At 22.5% G+C, this 21,267-nt stretch overlaps 1 protein-coding gene and 1 long non-coding RNA gene across 4 annotated transcripts in view; one reads left to right on the top strand and one right to left on the bottom strand.

Annotated features, from left to right (window-relative positions):
* Positions 1-6,252, top strand: part of LOC111619556 (lachesin-like) — a 122,699-nt gene extending 116,447 nt beyond the window's left edge. For 2 of the 3 annotated variants that reach the window (XM_023361339.1, XM_023361477.1), the window contains exon 10: positions 1,909-2,185. In XM_023361339.1, coding sequence (XP_023217107.1) covers positions 1,909-2,099 — 191 coding nt within the window. In that variant the 3' untranslated portion in view covers positions 2,100-2,185. Of the gene's footprint in view, positions 1-1,908; positions 2,186-5,730 lie in introns of those variants that run through there. The other variant, XM_023361405.1, reaches the window with a different exon arrangement.
* LOC111619746 overlaps positions 1-9,957 on the bottom strand; it is a 31,292-nt gene extending 21,335 nt beyond the window's left edge. Inside the window, exon 1 of the long non-coding RNA XR_002755815.1 lies at positions 9,872-9,957. This is a non-coding gene — a long non-coding RNA (uncharacterized LOC111619746). The remainder of the gene's footprint in view (positions 1-9,871) is intronic.
* Between the last annotated feature and the right edge of the window lie 11,310 nt (positions 9,958-21,267).

Raw genomic sequence — 21,267 nt, forward strand, 5'->3', positions numbered from 1 at the left:
ATAGCGCATTTTTAAACGTTGACTTTTATCAAATTCTATTTATAACTTAAGAAGTTATAAATGTCATTATTGGTTTCACGATAAGATTTTAATAAGAGTGAGGTTTAAAAATACGTCAATCATAAGTTTGTTAATGTTTTAATTACGTTTCAACAAGAGTGTTCTTGGCAATAATGATTGGATCAATTGGTAGCTCCTTGATGCTGTCAGGACACTTCTATCATAATAATTGACTTTTTATATTTGAGTTTTCTACTCGAATATTTCGTTGAACTTATCAAATCTTAAATTAAACTTTTCTTTAACAAGAGATGTTAACATTTATCTTTGTCTGTATACTTTAGTATGTTGATGAACCGAAAGAACATAACCTTATCCTTAAAGTAATTCTGTCTTCTCCACTTAAAATTTTAAATAGTAATCAATACACAACTTTATTAATTTTTTTTATAAAATTATATAATAGCTTCTCCGTTTTTCCTTTCAGAAGAACTAGAGAAAAAAATTAAAATGCTTTTTTTATATGCTGATAAGTTTTACTTTACATTTGTAACTGTTCATTCACTTTCCTGCTATTTTCTTTTTCTACGTGATCAGAAATATAAAGTAGTAAAAAATTTGATTCGCAGATAGCAAAAAGCTTGTTTTCTTGTGAATACAAATCATTTTGTAACATAAACACCATTTGAAAATATTGATAGCCTTTAAAAATGTTATCTGAATTTCAAAATCGGTAACGATATTAATATCTTATTTCCTTGATAAATATGACAGATTTATTATTAAAATAATCTAATTAAATTTATAAAAATTATATTTTATACGCAAGGTTATATATATATATATATATTCCTCTTTTGTCTCTCTCTAGTTCGATTACTTAGATCTTACCTGTTCTAAATAGCGCATTTTTAAACGTTGACACTTTCAGCTGAGTGTGATACTTCAGTTCGAAATATATATGGAAATATATTCTTTAAAGAAAGCTACTTACATAAAAAATTATGGAAAGTAGAATTTTAAACAGATTTCATACATAACAAAACTAAAAGACCCACTATTTTCGACATTATAAATTCGGATAGTTTCCAAAATGTCTTCGGATATAGAAATTTCAATTCAACATTTTTTTTTCCTCGAGTCCGTAACTCTATAAGCAATTATCTCATTCAAATAGTTTTAATTGCTTTGAAAATTTTTCAAGAAAAAGTAATTATTTGAAGAATTATCATTAATATTCATAAGAGAATTCTTTGATGTTTTCTTCCGAAATTATATCATGAATTATCTTATTTAAACGGTGTAATAGCCAAAACAATGTTTGAAAGAAGAAAAATTTTCAAAGTTAGCATCGATATTTTTAAGTATTTTAATTTGTTAATTGCCAAATATTTTTAAATTAATTTAGAAAAAAAAACCAAAAATATATACTCAATTTATTGCTTCTAATTAAGTTAATAATCCTTAAATATTGACTATTTTTTTGTAAGAATTACTGCTTTAAGGTAAAATGATAACGTATAGAAAAATTTAAAATCTCTTAACTTTTCTATAAAAAAGTTTTAAATGTAATTAAACAAATAAACTGTTGTGAATATTATATTTTAAATATAATATTCAGATAACAATGTAGTTATTATATGTATAATTATTACTAAACGTCACTTCACGGTTGCTTTATTCTTTAATGATGTACTTTATGTTAGAAATTCGATAATTATTATTGTATCTAGAACAATGATGCTTAGATTAATTTAGTATTAAGTTGCATGCTGTTAGAATTAATAATGTTTATTCCTGATAAAGTTTTATTATTAAAGCTAAAAATAAATATTACTAATCAATTGAGAAATCAGATAGAATTTCAAGGAGGAACACTCAAACACATTACCTACACTTCTATTGTAGACGGAAAATATCGATCATCAGAAGATGCTTCTGCTCTTGAGGACAGAGTCCCCTTACCAGAAAAGTCAAGAAAAGGACAACGAGGACAACAACATAGTCAGTACAGAATTTCTATTAACTTCTCTCCACTTCTCCTCATTTACAGTTTGTCTGTTGAATGCATTCACAAAAGTGATTTCTCACAGTTTTGATGAGTTATTGTGTTTGTTTATTATTAATCTTATCTTAAAATTATTGATAAAGCAGTAATTTGCAAATATTATGACTTTACAGCGAAATTAATTTTCCACGTTTATTATCTAAGATGTTATATAGGTTTCCTTTAACAAAACTAATTAAAATACAGAAAATCGTCATTAAAAATACACATGTTTACGTTTATATTAAGAATATTTAATTTTAAATAATTTTCATCATCCAACAAGTGATATAAATATGATTTTGAACAGACCATTCAGATAATTAAGAATGAAATTTATTATTTCCTGGTCTTTATATTATTTTAATGTTATTTTCTCCCTTCAATAATGTTTATTATAGGATATTTTCAATTATATAAATTATAGTTTAATTACAAATATTAAATTTATAACGCGTAAACCTTAGTTTCAACTTTGTATTACTTTATGGATGGTTAACTTTTCTATATGCAACTCTGCTCATAGGAAAAGGGCTATTTACTAGGGGCAACACCAATAAAATTAAGAAAATATTTTTTTCTATATCAAAAATTAATATTAAATTATTATAAGCATATATAAAATAAAATGTTTATATCACTAATATAAAATTATTCAAGTTTATAATAATAGAAAATTACTGCTTTGCCCTTTTATATTTCTCTCATTTAACATCGTCCATTTCTACGATAAATGAAAAAAAAAGTATAAAATTTTACATATTAAATTAAATAAACAGATTAAAATGTTATTTATTAATTTCCATCAAATAATTATTTATCCACAAAAAACTCATGTCAATAACAACTTAATATATTTATATACCTATAATTTTAAGTTAAGAACTTTAAATTTAAGTAGTTTTTTTTATAGGCCTATATATTTTCTTATCAAATAATGTATTAAAAACAAATATTTAAAAACTAAAGAAACTTTTTATTAAATTTTATTTTTCTTCGGGAGTTTAAGTAAGAAAACAAAAATTCATTTCTTATTACATTTTCAGATCGCTACTACTACAACTTCCTTCGGATATTTGCAAAATTTATTTATATTTGAACTTGTGCTCATCATTCATATGGGTAGTGCATAGTTTTTTTCCCCTTCTACAACTGCCTGAAAACAGAATACAAAAAATTTTCTTATCATACATATCAAAGAGAAATATATTCAGAAAAAATGATTCCTCATAAGTGTGTTGAAATTTCATCTTGTACATGAATAGATATCAATGTTCTTTACATAAAATAATACTTGTTTTCATTTATTTTTACGTTTTATATTATTTTACTTTCATTTTTTATGTCATTGTCTCTATACTTTATTGACAGTTCAAAGATTTGTTGTAGACGTACAGAAATATGATCTGTACACTAATAATACTGGAGATATACATTATTATTTGACATTTATAACAGCGTAAACGTAGCCGTATCAAATTAATTATATTTGAGTTTATATCACATGATAATTACATTATATTATTTGCACTTATATGTTAATGTCTCTATTTATAACCATGTCATAAATGTCTGAATAAAATAAGTATATATTTATATCAAAGTATAACAATGTATAGATTATATACAGTATATATTCAGATTTATTCTACTTTGTATACACCTACAACGTATATATTTTATATTATGCCATAAATAATCGAGCTACGTAACAGATAAGTGGCATATGAATCAAAATACTGTTTTACAGAAACATGAGGAAAAAAAACCTCTCGAAAATTCATAAATTATTCTCTATTTTGACAAATATAAAACAAAATGTTTAATTATAAATATCATGTAAAAGGAAATGATAAATAAATTTTAAATGATAAATGTAGAAACAAACAAAATCATTCAAAAATCTCATTCTAAAAGTATGTTTTCTTTTTTTACACTCGTTTTACTATAAAATTTTTAATATTTTTGTATATAATTTAAAATATTTATACAATATATATTTCTGGATTAAGCCAAATATAAATTTTATGTCTGAATTCAACAGAAGTTTATATATTTAATTTATTTAAATTTATTAAAATATATTCAAATTTAACGATATTTCTAGCTGTGAATTTTATAATTTGCATGTTTTTTACAACTTTAAATATAATCATTTTATATTTTAAATTTAAAAAAATAATAATAAATATAATTACATTTTTTATGTAATTTTATTCTAAATGAAATTTTACAGTTTTTAATATATCTAAATTAATCGCAACAAGCGTCCAAATTCAAATGCATTTACTAGGTTCATAAACAAAATGAACAGGAGCCATTAATGTCAATTTTATAAAATTGTATCTCAGGTTTGTTCCTCATTGAATATCATATTTTGTTATCGAAGTTTTAAAAACATTTCCGTAGCCGATAATACTTATCTTTTTGTTATTAATTACATTGATTAATACATTAGTCCGAACACTTTCTCTTTTTTCTCCTTTAGAAAATTGTTATTTTACATCTACTAAATCTGATTGTCAATATATAATTATAGAGTTGCCTCTTCTAATCTTTACGATGAGTTTAAATGTTTTCGAAACGAACATTGGCTAATTTTTCTTTTTTTTCTACGTTTTATTCACTAGTAATACAAATTTTTAATCGTTAATTTTCTCATCTAGACTTGTTAAACGTAGCTAAAAATTGAATCGAAATTTAAAAAGAAAAATTAACTTCTAAATTAAATTGATTAGAAATTTATTTCTCTCTCTAAACATATTTCATTTCATATACAAGCTCTTAAAGTTACATATCTTAACCACTTACTTAATTATAACACTGTACCGTATATCAGGAATAATGAAGATAAACGGGATGTTAATTTGTATTTTCTTGTTTTAAAGAGCGATTCATTATCACTATCATTGTATATATTAATTAAATATGTTGTTATCTATGTAAACCTGTTCAAAATATTTCAAATTCTATTTATGTTTATCAGAAAACAATTAAAATAATTACATGTAGCAGGCTTAGGATTAACGCATCTTAAATGAAAAAAATAAAAAAATAAAGGAATTATTCCAAAATTTTATTTTTGTAAAACCTCAAAATAGGGAAAAAATATCTAAAAATCTAAACCGAAATAACGTAAAGTTTTATCTTCTTTTTTTTATAGTATACAAGTTCCAATTAGGTGATAACAATAGAAATTTTCTCGAATTTAAATCCAAGGAATTTCAACTCGTTAGTGCTTCCTTAACTTGAATTCTTATTTTTTTTATTATCTTACATTAAATACAATAAATTATTGTATAATTACTAGAGTAATTAAACATTAAACACGCTGATATAAAAATAAAAAAGGGGAATTGTATTAACGTCATCTTTTATTAAATATGTATGATAGAATGAATTTCTTTCATTATTGTGTTGATATAATTATATAAACTATATCAGGAAAAACCTTTCTGTCCCAGATTTCCTACGTTCCACAATCTAAGTTAACCAAAAATCGATAGTAAGCCAGGTATTTATGCCATTTATCATTCTATGAATTTTGCTGAAATGATGTTTTCTGCTCTTCTAATAAACGAAGAAACATAAAACAGATACTTAAAATATTATTTTATCATCTTTATAAATATAATATATTAATTTAAAATTTATATTTTAATTACGTTATAATTTACTTGCAGGTAAAAGTACAAGTCCATGTCCTGTCGCATCGAGTTATTTGAAATTTGTGGTTTTACTAATGTTGCAAGCTTCAGATTACCTTATCACCTAACAAACCCTATAGAATCGTAGGGTTATTAGAGACTAATGGTGAGAACTGTCCCAGCTATTGTGAAATGCATACAATCTAACGCAAAAAAAGGGATCAACCTACTATAGGACTCGACGTTATTGACGTATGTGTTCCTATGCGAGGCCATCATTCGTGATAGAAGAATTCTGTTGTATCCAGAAAACATTCACAATGACGTTAAGAATGTTGTTTATATACCATTCTAGCGGATGTCTTCGGAATGTTAAGTTGGGATTTACTTTTATGTCGACAGACTTTGGAGTTCAAAATGTTACCAACTTTACGAAAATAAGATGGGCTTTTATGTAAATCTGAAAACCGACTCTGAATCAAACAAGAAAACATTTCATTCCCCCAAAGAAAAATAACTATTATAATGAAAATAAATTGGTTTATGTACTGAGCTCTGACTAACCAAAACAATTTATATATATATATATACATACATACATAGATATATGTATATATATGTGAGTATAAACAAATGATATAAGTGAAAAGAAAAATTTACATTTCATTTTATTTAATTCTCCTTCTTTTTTTCCAGTTTAATATAACAAATTTACTGTTATTACAAAGTTATTTATGAAATCAAGAAAGATATATCTCAGCTTAAAATCCGGAGAAAATTGCTCCATGGTGCTTTCTTTTAGTGAAAAAAGCGTTCACATTCATTTTTACGTTTCGATCTCATCCATAAACTTTATGAACATCGCTAAATCATGTCGAAGACACATTTATAGTAAAAAAAATATTAAAAAAATAGTGAAAAAGTCGCCCTTCTAGGATATGTTTAAGTGCTAATCATGTGTTTTATAGAAATGCAGTATGCCTTATAGTTCATGGTGTTTAATAAACAAAGTAGAAGGACATATCTTGTCTAAAACGTTTATTAAATTCATTTATATACTCACTCGCTCTTAGTTCTTATTATTTTTTTAATTCAGGAATTTAAAAATTCCTTTAGTAATATAATTAATATGAAAATTTTCAGTAAATATGCATAAGAATTCATTTTTTTAAATAATCAATTTTTCGTATATAAAAATAGAAGAGAGAGAGAGAGAAAGAAAAAGATGATCCTTTTTTTATTGTCATTTTTTGTTTCACGCTTCTTAAAATAAGGAAATAAATAAGATCTTATTTATTTGTTCATAAAATAAGATGCTGATTTTTTCCCTGTTATAATAAATCTAGCTTTCATTTAATATAATAAGGTACAAAAATTTCTAACAATATCGATTTCATCTTCAATTCCATCAACAATTTTATTATACAATAAAACTCACATTACTTTCTTCTACGAGAAAAAAAATTAATAAATTAAATTCCATTAAAACGTAATTAAATAAATAGATGGAATAATGATTTTAAATCCTTTTTCTTCCTACTTTTCTTTTCCAAAATTCAAGTTATTTTTTTTTTCAGTGAAAAATTTATAATCCTAAGTTCTTCATTACTACATTAATCATAATAATCTGATCCAGAAATTTAAGTATATTTTTTCTCTCTGCTTTTAATCTTTTAATATACGATAGACCAATTGATATAGCCGCAGAATTTAGCTGATTCATCAAAATTCTACGGCATTTTAAGAAGAGATAGAAAGTCGAATTTGACACATATATATAATCAGATTGATATATTAACTTTATAAAATTTTATAAAATCCTAAAATATTTTTATCATTTAAAAAAAATTTAAAAAAAAAAGCATGTTTCATTCCTACTACCTCGCAAGAGATCAAGAAGAAAAGTCTATTTACTGTATGTAAGTCTATTACTTGATGTTTACCATCATTATGCAAAATTACTTATATATATGTCGAATGGTATAAATAATTTAATTTAAAAATCTTTGCTTATCTAAGAGAAAAACAGAAATTAATTATTGATCATTAAAAACAATAACATTTTATAGGTTTTTAATTGGTAAAAACTGTCACAATTCGATTACTCCTCTTTCAGATAATGTAAAAAATAAATATTCTGTCACTTAGATTCTAAAAATAACTTCTGATAATTCAAATTCTTTGATTATTTTTTTACTATATTATTTTAATTTTAAGATATTTTTTTAAATTTATTGCGGTTTTATCAATTAGAAAAATATTTTATAGTATAATCAGTCTACTTCAAGTGGTTGTATATAAACTTTTATAAAATAATAGTGATATAATTTCCTAAGTAAATTAATTTTAATACTTCTTAAAATAGAATAATATGAGTAAAATTTCTCGTTTGTTACATCAGTCAGACTTTAAGGTAATTTGTTTTCACCTGCTTATCTTGGGATAATATTTATTTTTTTATCTTATTATAATATCTTAATCTCAGAAATATATATAAAATTCTGTATTTATATTTACAAATATGTTTAATATTAAAAATTCAATAATTCAAACTATTATCAGATTAATTACATACTTGTACTGTGCCTTTAAAAATGTATTGATTTATCTGTTATTCAAAGCTAATTAGTAAAAAAAATATATATATATAACAAATTTTTATTTTACGTTAAAAATATATTTAAGAAAACTTTTCTAATTACTTTTTCAACTTTTAGTTAGTTAAACTTGTAAATAGTAGCATCCTTAATCTTCCTTATCCATTTGTATTAAGCTTCTGAGGAAATATAATTTTATTTTATAAATTAACGAACCGAATTTCTATTTCTTAAACATCCCAATTTTTTAGAAATTTCAGTAATTTAAATTTTATTTAAGCTTTTTAATTTAGAATTTCGTTTTTTTTCCTTCTCTAGTTTATTCGTTTATATTCTTATTCTCTAATTCCTTATTTTTATTCCTGTAATTTTCCTAAATTTTAAATTTCCTGTGTTTAAAATCATATAAATTAAGAAAATTCGTGAACATGGCTAGTCTTTTTTTAATCCGTTACATGTTATTTTACTTAATTTTAAAAGTATTTGAGTGTTTTTTATATAAATTTTACACTTTTAACTTTAATATTTTAAAATATAAACAGATTTTTAACATACAAATCTTATTTATTAATTGAACTGCAATTTTCAAATTGTAGACCTATACATTCCCACTGTTTGCCTGTCCTTTCTTAATTCTAGATGAAAGTTGAGACCAGATATGGAAAGCTTAAGTCAGGAGGCCCGATTAACTATACGTAGTTATTAACTATATCGAAAGTCATGTTATTTCAATTCAAAAATTTTTCTCAGAACAGAGTTACATAGATGAGGCATGACTCTATTGTTAATAGGAAAAGTGTGATATACAGGGACAAGACACTACTAAAATCCAGAGCATATATTTTAAATAAATTAAAAATATGATTTAAAATTGCAGCCCAGTATTGGTTTATCCTTAAAAGCACACTATTAAAGTAATTTTACTTCGAAAGATTTCTGTAATTTCCCTAAATTTTTAATATTAATTTTAAAAAGTACGGAAATTCATAAATAATATTACTTTTAGTAAATAAATATGGAATTTATCCTTTTATATTTTTTTATACTACACGCAACTTTTTATATATTTTGCATGACATTTATTAACCTTTCCATAAATCTATAACTCTATTATACATACCATATGTTATATATTAGACTCTGTATTAATTCTACTGGGCAACAATGGCTATAAACTATACAATAAATCATAAGCTAAATTATTATATATATAAACTATAAATTATGCAACTAAAAAATTACAAATTAATTATTCAATTTCTGTTATATATAACAAAAATATTATTTAAAAATTATTATTATTTTTTATTTAATTTTCTAAATTATTCTTTTCTCTAGATTTTAATTTAAAAAAATTAATATTGTAAGTAATATCTGACACATGCTCTTACTTATCCAATTAGCTAGGTGTTAAATAACATTTTTAAAAATAATTAAAGCTTAAAATAATTAAAATTTTAACTTAAAAATATTTTAAAGCATTTATTAAATTTATTTCAAATGACTTTTTATAATTATAATGTTAATTATTTTAATTATATTCGTTTAAAAAATAAAAAATTTATCTTTGTTCTTCTTACATTATCCAAAAGTGAAAGAATTTACTGAGTCGTTTATCTAATCAAATCATTTTTCATTCTGTTTAAATTTCCTTTATCAATATTTGTTTATCCAAAAGTATCAAAATCAGTAATTTTACACATTGTCAACATATACTTAAATTATTCTTTCTTTTATTACAAAACTCCCTTTTCTGTAAACAAATCATTGTCATTATTATATTAAAATCAAGTTAAAGAGAACATTATAATATATTTATAATATTTTCCTACAAATAACTAAATTTTTCTTTAAATTGTTATATTTATCCGAGAAATCTCTGTTGTTATGTTTAAACAAGTAGCGATACAAGTACACGAAGAAGCTATTTTAAACCTTAAAAAAACAAAATTTTATAGTAAAATTGATATAATTTTACTCAATATTATTTGTATAAATCTCGAAACTCCTCCTCTAAACAATTAAAGTACAATGGATCCATGTGTATCTGAACATTGTTTGTTTTCACATAAACTACTATTACCAAACAAAACGTATCTTTCAGTTGTTACTTTTTGTTGATTGGTTGAAGATAAATAATTTATAAACCCATTTTGTCATCATTCTCCAATAAATTCTTTATATTTACTTTACTAGGATGTTTGCTCCTTGGAAAAACGTTGCTTCTCCCTTCTCTCCACTTGTATAGAATTTACACAGGGGAAAAAATATACGAATTTTTGTTCCATAATTTTTATAGATGTTATCCCAAACATTTATGAATGTAGGACATATAAATGCATTGCCATCTAGTGGATAAATGGGAAATGAATTTTAGACCCGACGAAAAGCCTTTAAAAGATATGTCACAAAACACGAATCTGACTGCCAAGAGAAATTGGTCTATTTTCTATTCAATGTATACCATAACTACTAGATACATAGCAGAAAAAAGCGCCTTTTTTTTCTTTCTTCCCACTTGTATAGAAAAAAATATGGGAACACAAATTTTTGGCTTGACTACACCAGAAAAGTGGTTTTAGGACACTCGGACTAACTTTCCATCAGAAATACATCAAGATTCGTAGAAATAAGATAAAAAATTCATACTGAGAGGGGAGAAAAATTTATTTTTTTTTTCTAGAATTGATTTTTTTTTACTTTCCATTTTTTCCTTATTCCTATCTGTTTACTCCTATAAAGTAAAAGACGTTATTCTATTCAAATAGGGACATTTGGGAGGTTGGAAAAAAACGGTGTCAGAAGTAATTTTTCTCTTTTAATCTCTGTCACCTTTCAAAAAAGTTCAAAAACTATTAACACGTATAATTTATGCTAATTAGTTTTAAAATGTCAAAAAAGTAGAAAGGAAAAAAAACACACACACACACAGCAATAAAATTCCCTAAAGTATTACCATAATTCTAGAATTATGAATTTTTTATAACAAATTTAAGATAAGATTTTATGAGATCAATTCTTAATATCCTTAACACTTCGTACTTTTAAATTTATCATCACTGTTTAATAATCGAAAATTATAATAATAAATGTTCTAAAGTTGTGATTAAACGCGTATTACCTTTAAAAAATTTATCAGGGAAAAAAAAGTTCTCTAGACTTGTAATCTGCTTGTGAATTTTTATTAAATTATTTATTTATTTATTTTCTTTAATATTACATTATATTTAAAATTTTTTTTCACTTTTTTTTCCAGTTTAATATAATATTTATTAAATTATTAAAATGTACTTTATATAATATTNAAAATTTAATATACATATTTGCTATAAATAATTTTATTGAAATGCAATTTTTAAATTGAAGGCCTATACATTTTCACTGTCGTTCATCTGTTTGTCTGTCTGTCTTTTGTTAATCTCGAGAAAATACTTAAAAATATGAAAATCGAGACCAGATATGGAAAGATTAGTGGTCAGAAATACGTAATAATTTCCTGTTTCGACCGGAAGTTACGTGATTTTTTTAAAATTAAAATATAATTAAAAATTACAACTCGGCATTGTGATGATGTCACAATAATTTGCCAGTTTAAGAATTTTGATTGAGACAAATTATATTATTAATTATCATAAATTATCAAAATAAACAATCAAAACTTGACATTCTCACCATATAAAGCTAGCAATATATTTTATTATGTTATATAAAATTAACTAAATATTTCCTAAAATAAAAATGGAGTGAGTATTCAAAAGACGTTTAATTTCTCTTTAACTCATATATGATAAATTGAGAGAATCATTGGTAAAGTCAAACTGCGGTAAAATATATTTATTTAAAGTTATAATCGCGTTTTATAAACGATTTATGCGTATTTTTGAATGTATTATATATTATAGAAATATTTTAAAATTTTATTTAACTTGAAAAATATATGGTTTATTTTTCTTTTCTTTTTTTCCTCTTCCTATTAAATAAATAGGATTTGCAGACTAATAAGGTAATAATGTGAAGATCATCGTTTATCTCTCTTCTTTCTTATTTTGGTAAATGTATTCCGGAACCAATTCCCTGTCATCAGCTGCTTTCCATCGTAGAAAATTTCTGGACGTTTTCCCATTCTCGCCATTCTGAAATCTGTCCAAATTCAACCACTTCCAGAAAAATTGATTGCTTTTCCAATATAAATTATCGTTACAATTTCCCTAAGTCCACCATTTTCTTTTTTACTTTATTCGTAAAACCGAGCATTTGACTTTTGGTTTCCTGTTTTCCACGTTGATAACCTTAAAAAAATAAACATTACCAAAATAATATTAAAACTTCATAAAAACGTTATTTAATTAATGAGCTTTTTATAATATTTATACGATAATAAATCTATATGGTATTTTTATAATTAAAAATATATTAAAATTATATTTGATAGAATGGGTATTTTAATATATTTTGAATAGAATATATATAGAATAGTATGAAAAAACTAGTTATATTTTTTTATTATGTAGGAGTATAGGAGTAAATATATACTAAAAGGCAATAATTTTTAAATGTCGGTTATCTATTTACTACATTATAAGGTTATCATGGAGAAAATTAAAGTAGCAAGCTTTCTGGATAAAAAATATCATATATTATCAATAGTATCTTGAGAGTTTGTTCAACGTTCTTGAATATGAAAATACTAAAATAGATCTATAACAAAGAATTTTATAATTTTGTTTACATTGAAAAAGCCATTTCAATATCTTAGATTCTATGTATTTTTAGATAAGAACTTCATCAATAAAAACCAATACTGTATTTCTGCAAAAGAAATTAAAATATCTTTTTTAAAATGGAATTTTAAAATTCATTCATGGAATTAAAATTCAAAAATGCCATGTTTAAAAGGAATTAATTTTTTTAGAAATAAATAGTGATAAAACAGGATAAATCAATATATCAGTTTATATATAAATTATAAAATAAATATTTTAACTTTTATATTTGGTTTTTATAAATATAAATTTTGAGTTTTATAAATAAGAACTTTAACAACTTTTTAGTTTGTAAATCCCCTTTATATTTAACTTTCATTCATTTATCGTATGCTATACGTAATCAATGTATTCCTCCTCCTAAAGCCAACTCACTGTGATCGAACTTCTTTTTATTTTTAGAGAACTCGAATGAGACTTACAAAAGTCTCATTGTATCGAAGAAAGTTCAATAGATTCTGCAAATATCATACAGTTTCTTTCCTTTTTGAAATGAAAGTTACTTCTATGTTTATCGCGGTTACTTTTCCAGTATTCAATTCGAAATTCTAACCAAATCCAAATAACAATCTAAAGTTTTTGAATTCGAAGAAAAATATATATATAAACCGTGTTAATATTTACATAAATACGAACAGAATAGTTCTAAGAAAATAAACTTTTACTTTCTTTAAATTGTAGAGAAATGACTTTACGGTTTTTTTTAAATTTTCTCCTCTTCAATAAGATCTTTACTTTGGAATTGTGTTTATTATTAAACTGTATTGCTAAATAATTGAAATAATAAATTTATCTACGTTTTGATATTATTTTTACATTAAGAAATATCTTATTTCGTTCAACTTTTAAAAAATAATATACATTTTTTTTGTTATCGATACTTTTCTTCATTCTAGAAAACTTATCTCTATCTTATTTTGTAAAGAACTTGGAAATCTTATTAACTTCGATGCAAGCAAACCTCAATTCCATTTTTCTTGAATTTGGTGAAGGTTTGCTTCATTTTTTTTCCTTTCGTTCTACCCTTTCAAATAATCTTTTTTCCATTTTTGATATTATCTTATTTTAAATAATTTAGAAAAACATATCTGAACTTTGTAAAACATTTTACTTATTTTACTTGATTATAAATTCTAAATTCTATTATATTTTGAACGATTTTTCGTTTAAAAAAATTACGAGCTTTAATTAGTTTGTTTTTTTATCTAGAATTCTAGATTTAACGTTAAAAGATATGAATGAACTGAAATTGAAAAGATTTTTGTCATTGTTATTATGAATGAAGTGAAAATGAAAGTAATATTGAAATTGACATTATCGATAGTAGAAATTACGTGAAATTGAAACTTTATAGAAATTGATAAATTATATAAATGAAGCAATTCAATTGTAGAAAAATAAATTATCTAGAATTTTAAAAAATAGTTAACTTAACAAAGTTTAATTAACAAAAACAGATTCAATACAAATATCAAACTGTTTCTTATATTTAATTTTAAAATTTTCACAAATTCTATAAAAAAATTAATTCAAAAGAAAATTTAACAAGGAAAAAAAATGATGATAATAATTCTAAAAACCGAGTAAAAAGGGAAGCAATAAAGTAATTTTATTGGTCGTTTGCATCAGGAAGAAGATTGAGACTTTATTTTAGAAGACAATTCTAAAAATGAAATCCATTGAAAGAAATTATAAAAGATCCAGCTGGGTTTAGAAGTAAAAAAAATCAATCTCTTTCTCTCTATTCTGTTATACTTTAGTGCAATGTTAGATTTTCAGAATGTTCTTAGCATGTTCAGAACAGATAACAAGGGTAATTTGATTTAAAAAACAAATGACTCTTTCAATAATACTGAGGATGATGATGATGAGTCAGAATGGTGGATTCGTTTTCGAAACCCATTTCAGGAACGATAAATTCGACGCCTTGGATAAAAGTGAACAATAAATCATGAAGTAACACAGCAGCAGCATGGATTCAATATTTCATTTTTAACGAATTAATAATATTGTATCGCTTTATACTTGTGTTTAAATATAAAACATCGTCACTTTTTTTAATATTTCAATTTATCGTTTTACATTTATTTTTAAACATTTAAAATTTATAATTAATAAAATTAAGATTTTCATTACCAATTATTTTAATTTAGCTACCAAAAATATATTTTACATCCTTTATTAAATAATCAATAAAAATTTATAATTAAATTAGATATAAAAATCATTAAAATTATACACTAATAAAAATAATTTTAATTAATTTATAAATTTAATACATTTTATCACATTTATTCTGATGCTGCCATCTGTTATAGCAGATAGTAACTTCATAAATAAGCTCTTAAAAATTAAATTTATGAAACTTTAAAATATTTCAGTCTACATAAACGTAATTTTAAAGTATAATTTATTATTTTACATACATAACGCTTTCATAAAGGAAATTAAAAAAAAAACCTTCGATGAAAAATTATTTTTATTATTTTTTCAATAATAAAAAAGGATATAACATAAATTGAACGTGTGTATATATATTACTTCTACAGAATTACTAAAGAAAAATAATAACTTCAACTAGAATAAACACGCTCAACTGATAGTAAAATTGTTTATTACCCTGGCAATAAAAATCAATAAAATAATATAAAAAAAGACACTAACATTTAATTGAAAAACATAAAAATTTTAATATTAAAATTACTTTAAAAAATTAATTAATTAATAATATAAATATCCTTCGTGCATATTTTAAAATTAATTAGTTAATTCCAGTAATAATTTATGAATCTTATAATCTCTTTTCTTTATTATTATTATTGCTGTTATTAAATATTAATTAATTTATAATTCCTCTTAATTTAAAATTTCTAACACGTAAATTAATTTTATAAAATATTATTATGTGTTTTTAAAATCAATTCTTACGAGTTAGTAAATAACTTCTTTTGATATATTATAAACAAACATTAAAGTAAAATTATAAATATTTACTGAATATAATGAATAATTTTTAATTTTTAATATATACGAACTCTATATTTTTCCGGAATTTACAAGTTTAGAATTTTATTTATTTATATACTAACTCTTTTCACATTTAAATATTATATTTGTTTAAAGAAATTAATTTATACAGTCGAATCTACGAAAACGGCCACCTTCTAATAACGGACACTCAAACAGAGGCATAAAATAACTGTAAACAACTGCCATTGACATGGGCATGAAACTGGCCTTTGTTCAGCGGTTTGACTGTATAAACATTATTATCATAAATTGTCATATGAGAATAGTAGCAATGATTATGTTAAATTCTCTATATAAATCCTATAATATAATTATAAAGATATTATATAATATATCAAGATATACTATAGGTTATGATATACCGGTAAGTATAGGTTATACTTACAGTTAAAGGCAAATAACACATTATCTAATAAATTTGAATTGAATTATAGATGTAAGTATACGATATAGTATAGGCCACTACAGTAACCTATACTAAAGATATAAGCTCGTATAATGGCCATTGATATATTTATATCTTTTATATTATATAACTTAAAAATAACCGATACTACTATTTTGATAATAAAAAAAATAAGAAAGTATCAGATTTTGACGGATATTTTTGCTTAACTTTGAAGAATTTTACTAGAAGTATACAATTTTAAACTGATGGATGTTTCGTGTCCTTAAAGGCTATCGTTCAATAAAGATATTTTAACTTTGTTAACAAAATAAAATCTCCAGATTTTGATAAAGAAAATCTTATCTTTTCAAAATTTATCGATAAAAAGTTTTTCTTTTCCTTGGTTTAGAATTTTGAGACGAGAAACTGGCTACTTGAGATATGATGTTAATGAGGTGTGTAAAGTGTTAAAAACAATTCTTTAAATGATTCTTTTCTATCTACTATCCACCAAGTTAAATTTACTTTAACAATACACAAAGCTATATTTTCTTTATAAAATTATTCACTTTCTCTTACTCTTTGTTGTGGTTAGAAGAAGATCTTGATATTTTCTGAATTTATATGTATAGAATAACATACTAGAGAAAGAAAAATATAATAGGAACTACTATTGCTTGTGAAGGACATGCCTTCCAGATAAACTAGTCACAGTCCTTTATGCTTGACGTGTTCTATTGGGATGACTTGGTTAAAAGAGACCTTAGAGATTGAAAATCTTAAATCACAGTTTTTGTATAAAATCATGTTTCAAATTGAAAAAATAACTATATATACACTTAAAATATTTTTTAAAATTTTCAATTTTTAAGCAACGTATCACGTATAATTAAAATTAAATATTTAAATTAAATATAAATTGTATTGAATAAAATCGAACTGGAATGTCGGTATGATAGAAAGATATCTAGCAAAAAAAATCAAAACTTTATACTTCAATAAGTGAAATATGATCTGAAATCTCTATAATATATAAAAAATATCAGTAAAAACAAAAACTATTATAAATGTAGCTTCCAAAAATATTTCAGAAACACTAGAAGTGGACAAAACTTGGTTTCCAAAAATTTTCACAAGCTTTACGAGCCAATGTTGAATTCTAAAAGATATATGGGGCACATACCCTGGAAATCCATTGGTTAAACGGTTTTTCTTTCTTCTGTTTGCTTTTTTTACTCCTATTTTATCTTTAAATTTTTTTCCTGAGATTTTTTTATTCCTTTTTATTGTTTTATATTTATTCATCATTATTATCTATCTTAGCAAACTTTTTATTACTTTAAATTGTGATTTCTTGTTATCTTTTCAATTTTTTTTATCTGTTTATCATCTGAATCTTCTTCATCTCTTTTGTCACTTCCTTTTCTTCCACTTTTAATCATTTATACGTTTTCCTTTATCTTCTTCATTTCCAGCTTCTCACTCTTTGTTATCCTTCTCTTCTTCTCTGAAATTATTGTTTTTCAGTTTCTTTTGTTCCATGAATAATCTCTTCCTTACTGATTTGTTCGTAATTATTGCCTTTTATTTTATTTATTTTTTCCAAATTTTTCGTGCTCTTCCAATTACTATTGGCTTTTTTTTTCTTGTTTATCATCTTTTCCTATTTTAAATTAGATTTTTTATTATATACTTTTTATTTATTGTATTCCTCGTCTACTGTTTCCTATTACCTGTTTTTCCTTTTAGTTTTCTTCTTTGTTTTACTACTTTCTACTTTTTATTTTGTTATCATTTTTATTTTATTCCATTAATTTCATTATCATCTTCCTTCTCTATTTATTTTATTACTTACTTTCTACTTTTTCTTTACATTATTTATCATTACTTTTTCTTCCTACTACTACTACTACTACTACTACATTTATTCTTAATTATTTTTTTCATCATCATTTGATTATTTCACTAATTATTTTAAATAAAATTTTAAGCTTAGAATCTACTTGAAAGTCAGTGAAATATAATTCCATTCCTTTGTAAAAATATATCAAAACTTTTACAAGAATTAATCATTTCAAACGAATTTTAATGACATTTAAAGTTATATTAATAGTAATATCTATTACATCAATAATTCGTAATTAAATAAATTTTATTGTTTTATTAAAAATATTATAAAAATAAAAATTTTCATCTATCAAAATTTAATTCCCGTGTCGTTACTCGATATACAATTAATTAAATTATTATATTTAGATTCATAATCAAAAGATTTGAAATTCTTCCAAATAAAAGAAGCTGTCAAATTAAATTAACTTTCACGATTTAATAACAACCAAACACAAAAGCTTAATCTATAATTTCGAATTATCTTATTCAGGATAATGCACTCATGAATTTTATCCAACATCCTTTGATTGATTATATCATTTTTATCATATTTCCAGTTTATTTTAATAAATTTTCTAAAGAAGTCTGATTCAAAAATATCTTAAATTTAACTTTTTTTTGTAATTTAATAATTTTATTTCTATTTATTTTTTAATTAATAAAATTTATAAATTAAACCGTTTATTTATTTTAATTATGTCGTTTTTAAAATACATTAAAATCTATAATAAATTTTATTAAATATTTTACAAATAATTTTATTCCATAAAATATACTGCTGTATATATATTTTTAAATTAAAAGACTATATTTAATTTTTTAAATATGTATTTTCCGATACGTTTCGCCATCTAATGGTCGAAATTATAACTAAATTTTATAGATTTTTGACACGTGAAATTACAAGAAATATTTACATTTAATTCATAAAGTACGTAATATATTGAAATATTTAGAATTTAAATGTTAAATTAAGACTAAAAATTCAAATTAATATTTATTTTAATAACGAATTTTGATTAAGTTATAAGGTACAATTTTGTAGCGCCATCTGCTGTTATAAATTATTATTATTTTGTTATTAATTTTGTTTATTTTTTTTACTTTTAAAATTATAATTTTTAAATTAATACATCGTTAGAAGTAGTTATTAAATAACCATGACATTAATTAATCATATTATTAATGATGATTATTTTAATTAACATTTTTAATATTATTATTAACTATTATACTAAGTCTTCGTGTTTTGTAGTTAAATTAAATATTTTATTTTTATTTATTATGAATATTTTATAATTAATTTCTATTTTTTTTTAAATGTCTATATTATTTTTTAATAAGAAAAATAAATCAGTAAGCCCCTGTAAATCCATCTCTGCCGCACCACGCACTTACTATGCAGTGAAGCCGACTATACACAAAGCTTTCAAAATTGATTTTATATCGTTATAAAAAGGCATATTAAAGTAATTTATTGATTATGAAATGTTTAATTTGTATATTTAACTAAAATGTTACTAACAAAAATATATTATTTAATATTTTTTTTACATTTATATACTTTAACGCTCTTGGGTATTATTATAGCAGTTCCAGACAATATAAGATTAATGATCCTTGACATATTATAATTATATACGATAAATGACTTACGGATCTTGACAGTGCCATTATATTCTAGGAAACTATTAATTTCGTAACATAATATAAGATATTTGTTAATTTTAATAATTTTATTCATCGTTTCAGTCATAAAATATACTTTAAAATAATCTTTTCTTTTTTATATTCTTCTCCTCTACACATCCTTTCTTAAATCATATAATTGAACTATTCAAATTTTTAAAATAATTATATATATTTTTAAATTTGTAATAAAAGTATAAGATGAAATGACATTAAATGAATTTTATATAAAGAAATAAATAGAAAAGTATTTAAAACTCTTTTCATTTATTACATTTATAAGCCATTTATCGTTCTTTCTTTCATGTTAAATCTTTGATTTAAAAAAATAATAAAAAATTGCTATTTTAAACGTTCTTATTTTAAATTTATTCTTCGAAATTTAATGTAAAATAACTCTTTGATAAATAACTTAACTTTTTAAAATATTAATATTTTTTAGGAAAATTTACTTAATTAACAATATAACTAAATTGTAAATACATTTTAACTATATTTTTCAAAATATATAAATTTAAACTAAATAAAAACATAATTTATAATAAAAAAACACAATTTTTCTGAAAAAATTAGTTCAAGTTTTGTTCAATAGATGGTAGTAAAAATCAGAAAGAAAATGTATTTATTCTTTAAATATTAAGCTGTAACTAAATATTTATACATGAATAAATACTTAATAATTGCATTACTTCAATAAAAAAATTTTCAAACTGATTATTTACATATTTTAAATTTATAAAATATTATAAAAACAAACGCCCTTCTTTCTTGTCTTTAATATTATGTAAAAAAATGGGTTTATTTAAATAAATAAACGATTAATAAATCAAGTTATTTATATACCTGTATTTAATTTATGTTTCATTTAATGTATAAAACTAGTTTTTCTTCTTCATTTATTTAATTGACAAACTTCAAGTTCTTAATTGGCTATTACAAATGAGAAATTCATCAGCAAGTTGCTTTTATTTTCTGATGAAATAAATTCAGGAATTGTTCATCCTTTCTGGCTAACGATGCCAATGATGATGATAAAATTCAAATTAAAAAGGATTATATAAACTTACGATCCCAAATAATGCAACGTTTTATTATGTTGGATTTATCCATAAGTAAAAATAAATAATTCAACTTTTAAAAATTTAATTATACATATATATATTTTTAAAAAAATCTTATTAAAATGTATTCATTTATTATTAATTTATTAATTTAA

The sequence above is a fragment of the Centruroides sculpturatus genome, unplaced genomic scaffold, assembly GCF_000671375.1.
Source record: "Centruroides sculpturatus isolate CEXI.00-Female unplaced genomic scaffold, Cexi_2.0 scaffold48, whole genome shotgun sequence".
NCBI classification, from domain to species: Eukaryota; Metazoa; Arthropoda; class Arachnida; order Scorpiones; family Buthidae; genus Centruroides; species Centruroides sculpturatus.